Genomic DNA, 14,390 nt, shown 5'->3' with positions numbered 1-14,390 from the left:
CAGCCAGAGCGTGAGGTGAGGGCTAGTCAGCAGGAGTCAGTCAGCTCAGGGGCAGGTGTCTTGTCAGAGAGATGGGAGTTGTCTTGAGGGCAGTGGGAACACACTGCAAGATTTTAGGCAGAGAATTGTGGTCAGATCCGCATTTGGAAAGCTCCTTCTGTCAGCTTTGTGTGGAGTGGAGTGGAGGGGAACAAGACTGGAGACACAATCAGTGCGGGGCAGTGGATGATTAGGGTCCATACATGGAGAGGAGGAACAGGGCAGTCCGGAGAGGTGGCGAGGAGAACCTCGGGAGGGGAGTGGTCGAGGTTATGCAGCCTAGATTTCTGGTGCGAGTGGCTGAGGCAAAGGCAGGAACTGAGAAGCCGAGAAGGTTAGGATGTGGAGAGAAAGATGCTGAGTGCGGTTCTGGGCACGTCGAGTTTGGAGCATCAGTGACATCAGGCAGAGGTGCCATCTGGTTACGTAGGGCTGGAGCTTTGAAGAGAGATGTGCCCTGACGTGCAGACTTGGGAGCAGGTGGTAATTGGAGTCATGGACAAGGAGAGACAAAAAGTTAAACAGCTTTCGTTGTAGCCCTCTGGAACTGTTGCCCCCAGGGAACTTGTGGCAGGAATTGTGCAGCCAACTACTCCTAGTGAGTCTCCAAAAAGGAACCTGAAAAGCTGATTTTGGCTGGCTTTTGACTAAAACAACCCATGGTGTCTCATGAGTATGCAGCTTCGGGAACACATATATCAAATGGCATTAATACAAGTGGGGAGCTGTGGGCAGGAGTGCCGGCTTACTCAGCTGGTCCCTGTGGCCAGGAGCAAGGCCTTGATCCAGTGGCCAGAGGGCAGCCGCCTTACCTCTGCCCTCCAGAACATTCCCGAGAGGGTAGAGGCTGGCAGAGGGAATGAATAAAAGTATCACTGACCATGATTTTTTTTTCTTGCTTCTTTGGGTATCTGATAATTTTTAGTTAGAAGTGAGGTATCTTGTATAGACAGTGGAGACAGAGGTAAATGGTGTTTATGTGTGGGAATGGGCATGCCTCTTCTGTGACGCTTGGATTTTGTTTTTACGATTACCTTCAGTGAACCACAGGCTCCCGATTCCTCCTGCATTTCTTTGGCTGGTTTGCCAGTGGGCTTTTCTGTTTTAGGTCTTCCCTTTGCATCTGCTCCTCCGTGCTCTTGCCCCTCCCAGCAGCAGGCCACTGCCATGGCTCTGGCTGGCCAGCCTGGTGGCACAGTGGGTGGTAGGGAGCCTCTCGTGTCGGCATTTATCCTTAGTCTCAGGAAGGTGCTGTGTCGGTGGATTTAGGACCTTGGCACTAGGCCCTTTTCAGTGGTCCTGCCTCACCCCCCAGCACTAGGGGGGCTCTAATGATCGAGGCCCAAGATATTTTCCTCCCACCTCCCTGAGGGGTAAAGGGTTTATTGTTTTTCTGTTCCCTCCTTTGAGAGCCACGGGGTTTGCTGCCCTTCCCCCAGCTGCTTAAGGCTTGTTCTTTGGGACAGTTAGGGGAGAAAAATCCAGGAGGGGCTTAGTGCTTTTCCCACAGTGGCGGTACTTTTCCCACAGTGGCTGGCTGTACTTTCCCCCAAGTGCCCCCCAGGAGGGAGGCTGTCTCCCGTCCCTCGTCCTGCCCTCAGTCTTTGTTCATGAGCACCTGGCGAGGTCCATGGAGAAGTGAATAGATGCAGCTGCTCCCGGGGCTTCTGTGCTCGCACTAGTTCACAACTGGCCTTTAACAATTCATGGAAACGGTTAGCTGAACTCTTCTTACTGGCCAGTATGGCATCTGTGTCTTTTCAGACAAACAAGTACTCACGTCTCATGTCCTTGAAGGTGCCTGTTTCCCTTAGATTCCAGGCTAGTTGGTTGTCCTGCAACCTCAGCTCGCTGATGGATTCAAGAAAGGTTATGTTTTTGTATCTTCTTGTTGTAAGTGTGGGAGCAATGCTCTTTCCAACTTTCCCCATCCTAAGCAGAAAGCTTCTCCTTGAAATTGTACTTCCATTATACTTTACCCCTCCCAGAGTTTTATCCTAATGTAGTACAGTGTTTATTGTTAGTACACAATTTACCTTAACGTAGTGCATTTCATTGTTAATACATAGTTGTTTAAAACAATATGTATTCTAGATTTTCAGAATTGCTAAAAAGAGAATGTAAGTAGCAGTGCATCCCCGTAATAAGCTGTTTACTGAGTTATGGTACCTTGTTTTAAAGAGGCTTCTTTATCTTATACCAACACTTGTAATTGTCTCTTAGCTTGGAGTTCCATTGGTTTTTCCACCCCAGGATAATAATACAGCAAGAGAGATGCAAAGCGGGCAAGAATGGGTATTTGTCTTAAAAGTGGAAAGCAAAAGGGAAGGTGGGAGAGGACAGCCTACGAGGTACTTTACCCTCAGGTGCTTCCTCAGGCAGGTGAAGTTCAGCAAAGGCACATGTGGAAGTGGTGGATCTGGCACTCGATTCCATTCAAAGTAGCTATGCCCTTGGACCCCTGGAAATCTTCATGTAACTGCACTGCATGTAGAGTTTGCAGACCACTAAATCACACCTTCTCTAAGCATCCTTTCCATGCCATCATCCAGTTATTTATCCTGCTCAGAGGCTGTGAATGTGGAGCTCAGGGCCAAGCTTCCATCCAGGTTTTAGTAAAGAACTGGCGTGAGGTTGGTGCAGTGCCTGTAGGGCAAAGCCAGGAAGGACACGGAAATGGCTCAGTCCTCACGAGCACATGGCGGAGAGTGGCTGGTGTGGTATCAGGTAGAACTGCACGGACCAGACGGGAAGGAAGACTCAGGTATTCCCCAAGCAGTTTTTTAAAATACCTTTGTGACAGGAAAATGAATGGCTCTCTCTTCTCTGCCTAGATCATCATGCTCAGGAACCACATTCACCACTGCAGAGCGTCAGGCATCTTTCTTCGCTTGGAGGGCGGAGGCCTGATCGCTGGCAACAACATTTACGACAACGCAGAGGCTGGCGTAGACATCCGGAAAAAGTCCAACCCTCTCATTCTGGTACTTCCTCCACCTTCTTGCCCTTTCAGGATGGCTCTTGGTGCTCAGAAACCTTTTCTGAGGATGTTTAAGCAAATGTTGCCATCTTGAATTCCTGTTGCTTCCTGTTTGCAGGTAGTTCCTGCCCTTTTCTCTGTGTGTCCTTGTGACTCTGGGTCTCTTTCTCCATGTATTGAGAGTGACTTTGCATAAGTCACGTACGTCCCTGCAGTCTCCCCAGCAAGGAGGAGGACTGGATAGACAGGGAAATTCACAGGGCCTTCCCTCCCTCAGCCCTGATATGCTCTTGTGGGCTTTGAGTTCGGTAAGAATAAAGATATGTCTGCCATGAAAGACACTTGGATCAAAAATAAAACACCAAATTAGTTCATTCTTTACTATTAAAAGGACACATAGGATATTTATTCTGAAGGTTACTTGTTTCGTGGGTATCGTGAGGCCATAGTGAGTTTGATCTTAGCCAGTGTGAAAACCACTTAAAATCCTAGAATATGAGACCAGTGACGTGAAAGACCTGCCCCATAGTTTTGCTCCGGACTTCTCTGAGAGACAGGTTTCCCAGAAATTGAGAAACATAGTGGACTTTTTATGGGCTTGGAAAAATAATATCCATCCTATACATAGTGCTTATTATATGCCAGATACTGTTCTAAGCACTTGGTATATATTTATTTAATCATGGTTTAACTCTTACACAACCCTGTGAGATAGAATTATTATTATTCCCATTTCATAGGTGAAGACACGGAGGCACAAAGACGCTAGGGACCTTGCCCTAAATCACACGTCTAGTGCTAGAGCTGGCCTTTGAATCCAGGCAGTCTGACTCAGGGTGGATGTTCTTAACCCAGTATATCTAGACTGCCCTTGCAAATGCAGAGAAAGGCAAGTTCTTAACTGTATTTCAAGAGACACGCCTGGCCAGTGTCCTCTGCCAGCCCCTTCCTCTCACTCTTTCTGCCATACAACTGATATTTGATGCATGGCCTTGGCTTAGGAAATTATTGCCACTGTTGCCAGAGAGATGAGAGGAGTTCGCCTTCCCAGGGATGGGGGGACAGGACAGTTTAGCAGGTGGAGGGGGAAGGGAGTATTACCTGCCTTTGTGAAACAGTGTAGGATAGAAATACCATTGCTTACACCTCTCTCCTTGTGCTTTTCAACCCTGTGAGGGACTTCTGTAGGCAGCGGTTACCCTGGTGAGTCTGCCAAATCCTTCAGGGGAAAATCTGAAAAGTGAGTAAGAATAGGAGAGCTTGCAGCATGAAACACTTTAAAGCAAACTAGAACTTTGTTTCCGTGAAATCATTTTGGAAGAGAAACAGCTAGCTTTCTGGTTTAAATATAGGATTGTATTTAGGCTGTAAATTAGCAATTAGAGTGAAACAATTTTATTATAATTTATTATAACCTAAAATTTTCATCACTGTCCAAAAGCAACTAACTGACTGAGAAACAGAAAAACTGGGTTTCAGATCCGGCCCTGCCACAAACATACTATATGACCCTGGGCCTGTTTCCCTGTTTGCACGGTATGAAAATCTCCAAGGGTCCTTGTAGCTCGTACACCTTCTGGTGACCTCATGCCTCATGGGAACCTAAGCTCCCTGGGGCTGTACCTTCCACAGGTCCCCCCCGAATGAGAAGGGAAGACTAGAAGCCAATGACCCACTCCTTCCCTGGGTGGCCCCTTGGGACTGCGCTTAGAGTTCCCATGTACTGGGGCACTGCCCCCTTCCTGAGAGGTGGGCGCCCTGGGCCCTGGGGTGACATGGCCTAGCCAATGATCGTGTGTTTTGGGAACTCTTTGGAGGCTCAGAAATTTTCAGTAGTGTGCATTGCAGATGAAGGGCAGGAGCCCTCAGCAGTAAGTGCCAGCATAACTACATACCAAGAGTCTGGGTGGGGAAGACTCCTCTCTTGGGAGTCTCCCTCATAGGTGTCAATGTGTGCACCTGTGCAGAGAGGGCAGGGCCGCGTCCATTCACTTTGTTTTGTTGTTGTTGTTTCTTTTTTAAAAAATTGTATTTATTTGTTTTTATTTTTTTACTTTTTGGCTACATTGGGTCTTTGTTGCTGCGCACGGGCTTTCTCTAGTTGCGACAAGTGGGGGCTACTCTTCATTGCGGTGCGCAGGCTTCTCACTGTGGTGGCCTCTCTTGTGGAGCACAGGCTCTAGGTGCACAGGCTTCAGTAGTTGTGGCACACAGGCTCAGTAGTTGTGGCTCGCGGGCTCTAGAGCACAGGCTCAGTAGTTGTGGCGCGTGGGCTTAGTTGCTCCACGGCATGTGGGATCTTCCCTGACCAGGGCTCGAACCCATGTCCCCTGCATTGGCAGGTGGATTCTTAACCACCGCGCCACCAGGGAAGCCCATTCACTTTGTTTTGTGCTAGGGATCTTCCAGCAATGTAGTTTTCTCTGCTGGTTCATCCTGGCCCTGCTGTGGGGCAGCAGTGAGCACTCTGCTTCTCAGTGGCGTGTCTGAGCTGCCTTCTGTGGTGTCTCATGTTCACTTGCAGTGTAACCAGATCCACCACGGCCTTCGCTCTGGCATTGTTGTCCTTGGCAATGGGAAAGGCATCATCCGGAACAATCAAATCTTTTCAAACAAGGAGGCTGGCATTTACATCCTGTACCACGGAAATCCAGTCGTGAGGTATGTGCCACTGTACCCAGACCATCCTGCTCACCCATGGTCCCTCTTTCCTCTCTGATCTCTGTGTTTCCCTACTCTCTGTCTTTGCTTCATTTGAAACCATTTTTGTTTATGAAAACAACTGTACAGATGCAAGCAGGGAAGAGACAGACTTCACCCATAATCCCACCTCAGTCACACAACCTTTTGTGGTATTGCATCTGTGTTCTGTGCTTTTGTGTCTGTGTTTCCTTCCAGTTAACTAGGTGGGGCCATTCTATTCAGCAAACATAACTGAGCACTTCTAATAATGATAACAAAGGTAAACAAGGGCAGACTCCGCTCCCTAGGAGCTTACTTTAGTCTGGAGGACATGTGTGCTCAGAAATAATGCTAAGATAGGAATGGCATAGAGATTTCAACTCACCTGACAACTCTGGTCAGTTGATTGTGGCTACCTGGGATGCTGTATTAAGATCTGGAGGCTACATCTGACCTCAGCATGAAAGCATGCCGTGATCAATCAGTGGTGTAAGCTGTAGGTGGGAGGGGCCATGGATTTGCCTTCTCATCTGTCATATGGCGCAGACTGTGTTAAATACTATCAAAGTGGTACCAAGAGAGGGGGAATCATTCTGACTAGGGGGCTGTGGGAGGCCTCATTTGGGAGGCGGCATTGGAGTTAGACTTTGAAATATGGGTAGAGCTTGGACTCTCATGGAGATGGGGAGTGGACATTCCTAGTAAAGGAAGCAGCATGAGTAAAGCAGCAGAGTGCAGCAGATTCAGGGGTAGCACACGGCCCACTGGCGCTTGAGAAAAAGTCTGACACAAGTTGTGACATTAGTATAAAACATCTTAAGTTGGGACTGTCCGTGATAATCTTGGGTCCTTTGGTCACTGCAGCTTGAACGTTAAGGTTTTGAGTAGAAGACCCACATAGTTATGTCTGCAGTTTACAAAAATCACTGGCATTAATGTTTAGCAAATGTATTCTGAGAGTTTTTCCCTGCATTATTCCATGTGTACTTTTCCAAGCTGTTGCAGGACCTTTGTATTTATCACTTTGGACAGTTTCAGAACTGTTCCATTGTTTTGATATTCCCTCATTTTTGAATCAGTCCTATTACTGTTCCTCTGGATTTTTTTTTTTTTTTTTTTTTTTTTTTTTTTTGGCCACGCCGCATGGCTTGTGGGACCTATTACTGCTAGGCGTCTATTTTTTCACTGTTATAGACAGCTTACTGAAAACAGTTAGTGATCACAGAGCTCTTTTTCCATCTTTTGCATTATTGCCCTAAGATAAGAGTATGGGTTTGCATGTATGCATGTCATTCATTTAACACACATTGGAGGGTTTATTCCATGTAAAGGGACAGCAGTATAAAAAGTGTGTACAAATAGTCTCTGCTCTGTGGAGCATGCAGTCTCATTCTGGAGACAGGAGCCATGAGGGAAGACTCACCAAAGCATATGCTTTATAGGTCTTCATGCAGGTGCAGAAGGAGCCCAGCCACAATTTCAGCTGAGCAAGTCAGGGCAGGGCACGTGGGGCGCTGACATTTGAGTTGTGCTTGAAGGATGAGGTGGATTTTATGGCCATAGAAAAGGCATTCTGGGCCTGGGGCAGTGAAATTTGGGGTATGTCCGGGGGAAATGGTGTAAAAAATATGGTGTTATGTCTGGGCATGTGATGCCCGGGGGGGTTGAGTAGATGATCAGCCTACAAAGTGGGGTTGATGCTGGAGCATGGAGGACCTCGAATACCAAGTGTGGTGGGTAGAATAATGGCCCTCCAGATGTATCCATTTCCTAATGCTTGGAACCTGTGCATATGCTGTCTTACAAGGCAGAAGAGACTTTGCAGATGTGACTAAGTACGTTGAGATGGGGAGAGTATCCTGGGTTATGCAGGTGGGCCCAGTGTCATCACAAGGGTCCTTAGAAGAGGGAAGCAGGAGAGTCAGAGTCAGAGAGAAGGAAATGTATCAACAGAAGCAGAGGTCAGAGTGATGAGGCCACAGGCCAGGAAATATGGGCAGCCTCTAGAAGCTGGAAAAGACAAGAAATAGATTCTTCCCTAGAGCCTCCAGAAGGAATACACATCTGCTGGCACCTTGATTTAGCCCCATCAGATCCATTTTGGACTTCTGGCCTCCTAAACTGGAAGATAATGAATTTGTGTTGTTCTAAGCCATTAAGTTTGTGGTAATTTGTTACAGCAGCCATACACCCAGAACTTGCGGGTGCTGGTGAACTGTTGAAGGGTTTTGAGCAAGGAATATTACAACCAGATCAGTGTCTTGGGTTTTTAAAGCAGTCGCTTTGAGAGAATAGGTTGTGCTTTTTTCCTTTATGTTTCTTTGTGATGGCGGATAGGGATCTGTGGGAGGGTACAGAATGAATTTCGAGATCCCTGAAGTGGCCTAGATAAGGCAAACCACAGCATATTTTTTTGCTGGTGAGTTATATAACCTGTGGTGTTTCTCTTTTTTTGCCTTGGCTGCAAGGAAGCACAGGACTCAGACTGGCTCATCTGTCGTTAATATCCCATCCTTGGTTCTTGGAACAATGATCTGTCCCCTTTTCCTACTGTTTTCTGATACCTCTTTTATCTTTGTTCTGCCCACCCTATGTACACACACATACATGTTTCTCCAAGTGGCCATGGATCCTTTCTGAAGGTAAGTGAGATTTGTATTAAAAGTATACCACTCATGCATTTGCTGCTATGGCACAGCTTTCAGAAATATGGATGAGGCGTGCCTTGCCCAGGGACTGCATCTGACCCTGAATTCTAGAAGCCCAGAGTAACCATCAGCTGATTAAATTGTAATCACATCAAAGCAGATACTTCAGATCTGTCGTAATAAAAACATAAGGATGTTTTTAACCTTGTTCTACTCCAAACACATAATGCAGATGCAGTTGGCATTTGACTTCCCCCGAAGGAAGTAAACCATTTGGACCCTGCCCTAGGAGATGGGAAGACTTATCAGCCAACTACTAATCAGTGGGGTTCTGTGAGGAGCCAGGCCCTGTGTTAGGCTCTGAAGAGCCAGGTGAATATTTGGATCTAAATCCTTCCACTGCATGCATGGTAGGAAGTAGGAGGGCACCTCCTAAGAGAGGGGGCCGGTGCCCCTCCAGTATGGAAGGAGAACACAGCATTCCTGGTAGTAAAAGTAACAAACAGCAAATCTGTATGCTCCAGGAATAACCCAGTTCTGCTAGGGTCTGGGTGTGACTGGCTCTGTATTTACAGGCAAGAAACCAAGGTAGAGAGACCGGAGAGAAATGCACGTCCTTTAACATGCTCAGGTGTCTGGTTCTAAGGAACTCATTTATGAGGCCTTGCCATGGTAGTAGGGCTGTGTGTAGCCCAGCCCATGGGGTTTCACATATGTGTTGTCTGATGTTCTTAAAACCCGCTTTTTAAAATCTGATTTTCTTCTTATAAGGCATGTCATTATTTTATGTTTTCATTCAGTGGATAGGCAACTGAGTTAACAGAAAATAAGCTAAAGAGTAGCTGCTGGATACAAACAGAAGACGGTAGGCTTGTTACAGGCAGAATCTGATTCAGGGACATAAATCACTCCCAAACAAGCTTAACACAGCCTCCTAGAAATTCTTGACACTACCAAGACTTTACCTGTGATCGTGCACCATGATGACATTTGTTTAAAATGGCGTTTATACGAATAACAAGTATTGGCAAGAATGTGGAAAAAAGGGAACCCTTGTACACTGTTGGTGGAATGTAAATTGGGGCAGCCACTGTGGAAAACAGTACAGAGGTTTCTCCAAAAACTAAAAATAGAACTACCGTATGACCCAGCAATTCCATTCCTAGGTATATATCCGAAAACAAAAACACTAACTCAAAAAGATACATGCACTCCAGTGTTCATAGTAGCATCATTCACAATAGCCAAGATATGGAAGCAGCCTAAGTGTCCATCAACAGAGGAGTGGATAAAGAAGATGTGGTATATAAACACAATGGAATACTACTCAGCCATAAAAAAGAATGAAATTTTGCATTTGCAGCAACATGGATGGACTTGGAGGGCATTATGCTAAGTGAAATAGAGAAAGACAAATACTGTATGATATCACTTATATGTGGAATCTAAAAAAATGCAACAAACTAGTGAATATAACAAAAAAAGAGGCAGACTCACAGATGTAGAGAACAAGCTAGTGGTTACCAGTGGGGAGGGGGGAGGGGCAATATAGAGGTGGGGGAGTAAGAGGTACAAACTATTAGGTATAAAATAAGCTACAAGGGTATATTGTGTAACACAGGGAATATAGCCAATATTTTATAATATCTATAAATGGAGTATAACCTTTAAAAATCATGAATCACTATATTGTACACCTGCAACTTAAGATAATATGGTACAGCAACTGTACGTCAATAAAAAATAAAATAATAAAATGGTGTTTATATATGGATAACAGTCCAGAGAGGCTGCAGAGACATGGATATAATGATATGTGCTTCTGTGGCATAGTTGTAGGTTGTTTGGGGTCAGTGGTAACTGAAGATTGCTAACTGCCTGGCTTCTGGGGCTTGAGGAGGTGCTTCATCCCCCTGTGGACCTGAGTCATCTGGGAAGCCCACAAAAGAAGGCAGGCACCTTGGATGGGCTTTGTCTTTGATACATGACATTGGTCTGGTCTCACCTTTTGTCTTCTCCTTCCATTCTAGCCGGAACCACATTTTCAAGGGCAGTGCAGCCGGCATAGCTGTGAATGAGAATGGCAGAGGCCTCATCACAGGTAGGGGTGGGACTGCCTGGAGCCGCAGCCCCCGGTGACCACAGCCACGCCAACGTCCCAGGCTTCCCACCCACCCAGTCCTTCACCTCGACAGACTGGCCTCCTTGATAGTGGCTAGCACTTGGGGATGCCGGCTCCACGCACTGGCCATGCTTATCAGGCAGGGAGAGAGGGTCTGCTCTTTGCCAGGCCTGGTGCTTACAGGATCTGAATGGATGGCTGTTTCTGACATAACACTGTCAGAAACATTCATGCCACACAAACTGTCTGAATCCCTCCTCTTGGCTTTTACGGGCTTGTGCCTGCTCTGGCAGTCCACCCCCCTTTCCCCTCTGCCTGGCCAACTCCTGCTCATTCTTTGAGTCTCAGCCTAAGTGTCACTTCCTGGGGGAAGTCTGCCCTGACCTCCCATTATACATCTACACTCACTCTACCCAGTAGGCCTGCTCTGCAGGACATTTTCCTTAATTTCTTGTGATCTGTTTAATGTCCGTCTCCTTTGCTGTGTCCTAAAAGGCAAGGATCAAGTCTGTCTGGTACGTCAGTGTAGCCTCAGCACAGAGCATAGCCATACCTAGGACATTAAGGAGATTCAGTAAATATTGGGCCAGTGAATCCCTCTGACTGGATCCAGCCTTCCTTCATTTATCGGACGTTTTTTGAGCACACGCTGTATGCAGGAGCTGGGGATACAGCAGTGAACAAAACATGATTTCTGCCGTCAGGAACTGACATTTTAGGAGGGGAAAAAAAACAAAAGCATTTTTTTTCCCAAGGAAAGTCATATCTGAGGGTGATAAGTGCTTTACAGATAATTAAAATAAGGTGATAGAGGAACTGTGTGGGTATTTAGTATTGTATGGTCAGGGCAGGCCTTTCTGAGAAGGTGACATGTAAGCCAGAAGCTGGATGATGGGAAGGAGCCCAGGAAAAGAACGAGGATTCCACACAGGGCTACCTGTGGGAACAGACTTTGCATGCCTGAGGAGCACAGAGGTTGCTCATTTGACTGCAGTGTGGTGAGCAAGGGGCAAGGAGTATGAGATGGGGTCCCAGAGGCAGGCAGGGAGGGGCCAGCCTCACAGGGTCTCATGCGCCATTGCAGTCCTGTCGCAGGAGGCTGAGAGTCTGCCCTGCCACCATGCTGGGGCAGCAGTGCCCCAGGACACCCCTTCTAACTTGTGGCTCTTCAGCCCACTCACTCCCAGAGACATGGTGGAGGGGAGAGGAGAGGAAGGCTGTGGTCAGTCCAGAGCTGAGGCTGAGAAGGACAGGCTAGCGCCTTCCCAGGCGTGTGGGGGAATGGCTGGATTCTGCTTCAGCCCTCCCAAGGACAGCCCCCCAGGACAGACAGTCCTGCCTGGCCTTGGTCCAGGGACTCTAAAGCCAGTCTGTTCTTAGTCATCAATCCTCCAGGCCGCTGGGTACAGTGGATGCTGGGGATATAGGAGACCACAAGACAGACACGAACCTTGCCCTTGAGGAAAGCAGACAGTAGACAAGTCCCTAGAAAGTCAAACACCAGACAAGGTTCGGGGTGCTGACTGCTGACGGGAAGGCCTAGGCGTCCTTGTCCAAACTTGCCTTTCTATCAGCTATCCAAGTCCTCGTTGCCAGCACTGTAGGTGACTCTTGACCCTCTTTTCTGCCTCTTCCCATAGAAAATGTCATCCGAGAGAATCAGTGGGGAGGTGTGGACATCCGCCGAGGAGGGGTCCCCATCCTCAGGAGCAACCTCATCTGCTTTGGCTATTCCGATGGTGTTGTTGTCGGGGATGAAGGCAAAGGCCTGCTAGAAGGAAACACCATCTACGGTGAGGGCGCATTCCTGGGGAGGGGTTTGGGGCCCAGCCCAGTCTGGAGGCAGGCAGCCCAGGTTCCATCTCCAGCCTGTGGGTCCTGAGAAAGTTGCCGCCTTTCCCTGGGCCTCAGAGACCTCATCTTAAAGAATAGCATCCATCTCGGGTCACAGCCACATAGACCCTCACAGAAGGCACGAGGCTCTCATAAATCACCTTCTAATCCAGATTGACCCCATGGGGTCAGCAAAGCAGAGGGCTTTATCCCCCACTTAAAACAGCAAAAGGCAGGAGTAGATCTTGCATAAGGCCAGGGCCATTTAATTCCTCACACATAGACATCTAACTTCTCTTATCCTTTCTTTTGATCCAGAGAACTAAAAATATAATGGGAGAAATAGGGTAATCGTAGAAGGAAAAGTGTTCTCACTCATTCTGTGACTTTGGGCAAAGCTTCCATCTTTCTGGACTGCATCTCTAATAATAATAATAATTATACTAACCTACATTCAGGCGCTGGACTCTTGCTGAGCCCTTTATATGCATTAGCACATTTAATCCTCATGACTACCTTCTGAGGTAGGTACAGTTATTAAACCCATTTTATTTTATTTTTTAATTAATTTTTTGGCCACACTGCGTGGCTTACAGGATCTTAGTTCCCCAACCAGGGATTGAACCCATGCCCCCCTGCAGTGGAAGCGTGGAGTCCTAACCACTGGACCTCCAGGGAATTCCTGTAACCCCGTTTTAAAGGTGAGGAAACTGAGGCACAGAGAAGTTCAATAACCTGCTCAGTGTCACACAGCTAGGAAGTGGTAGGGCTGGAACTCAAACTGAGGCCACCTCCATCTCTGTGCAGGGAGGAGTTGGGCTGGATGAGCTCTGAGGGCCCCTTTGACAGTGTCACCATGGGCTTGTGTGCTTCTCATCTGGAAGTGGGGCCTTGACAGTTCCCAGAGCACTTTTACACCCCATGGAATGATTGCAGTTGTGAGACTGACCTGTTATTACCCCTCTTGTATGAAGGAGAAGCCTGCAGCCAGGCCCTAAAGTGACTTGTCCGAGGCCATTTGCAAATCAGGGACTCTGTCTCCAGGCCAGCGCCTTTCCTGCTTCCCCTCTCGGGGAGGCACAGGGTGCTGCCTCGCCCATCACTCAGCCTCAGTGACCAGCTCCTTTCACTGTCCCAGCTAATAAGGGCTGTGGTGTGTGGATGATGTCGTCCAGCCTGCCCCACGTCACCAGCAACCACGTCAGCTACAATGGCCTGTATGGAGTGGCAGTGTTCAGCCAGAAGGATGGCTCCGGGGAGTCCCCTGGAGGCCACGGGGCCCAGGAGAACTTCGGCGAGGACGGGGACGCCACCCTCTGGGAGACGGAGCTGGAGAAGGATGACGACCTGCTGCGCCGGCCCATCACCGCAGCTCTGGTCGAGTCTAACACTGTTAATCACAACGGAGGTGAGTGCCCCTCCCCGCAGCCCCTGCTCCAGGGCCTCCTGTGCTCTGCCTGCCCTAAGGCCCTTCCAGCCTCATCAGCCACTTCCTTCAGCCACTTGCCCGGTACCCCAGCGCCCTGGACTTCACGTGCCGCTGACATGAATCCATTCTTTTCTGTTCCCACCCACCCCACCCTGCCTTTCTCTTGCTGTTTCTCTTGCCTGAAATTCCCTTTCTCCCATCCACACGTCCCAAATAACTCAGACCTCGGAGCCCACTGCAAATTCACCCTCACCCTCTGTCCTTCTCTCCTTTGACCTGTCCTCTCCCCCAGCCCCAGTGGCACTTGTTAGGGGGGCTGGGATTGTATTTGTTTCTGTGGCTGTTTCATCAACTCTGACAGGCTGTGAACTTGAGGCAAGGAACTGAATCCCACTCCTGTTGGTGCCCCCTCCCCTGAGTACCAATCCCACACCTGGCAGACACGTTTCCAATCAATTCTGAGACACATTTTTCACATTTTAACATCTCTGATGAGATGCACCTTACAGCTGATGGCATATCATGGTTTAATTGGCAGTGGTTTTCTTTCTTAGAGAACACAGAAAATAAGAGTATTTAAAATCCATGTTATCTTAAACTTGATTAAAAAAATGATAGTAGGTGTTTGATGTTTATTGAATTGGAAAAAAAATTATT

The 14,390-nt window shown here is 47.8% G+C and overlaps 1 protein-coding gene across 14 annotated transcripts in view; it reads left to right on the top strand.

Moving 5' to 3' along the window:
* FBXO10 (F-box protein 10) overlaps nt 1-14,390 on the top strand; it is an 82,746-nt gene that overhangs the window by 39,655 nt on the left and 28,701 nt on the right. For all 14 annotated transcript variants that reach the window (XM_082403840.1, XM_082403837.1, XM_082403843.1 and 11 more), the window contains 5 exons: nt 2,874-3,023; nt 5,544-5,680; nt 10,380-10,450; nt 12,112-12,264; nt 13,443-13,712. In XM_082403840.1, the coding sequence (XP_082259966.1) occupies nt 2,874-3,023; nt 5,544-5,680; nt 10,380-10,450; nt 12,112-12,264; nt 13,443-13,712 (781 nt within the window). The remainder of the gene's footprint in view (nt 1-2,873; nt 3,024-5,543; nt 5,681-10,379; nt 10,451-12,111; nt 12,265-13,442; nt 13,713-14,390) is intronic.

Source organism: Balaenoptera borealis, assembly GCF_965194805.1.
Source record: "Balaenoptera borealis genome assembly, chromosome: 8".
In the NCBI taxonomy this organism is placed as follows: domain Eukaryota; kingdom Metazoa; phylum Chordata; class Mammalia; order Artiodactyla; family Balaenopteridae; genus Balaenoptera; species Balaenoptera borealis.
Note: the sequence above shows the minus strand (reverse complement) of the source record. Positions and strands in the feature narration are given on the sequence as shown.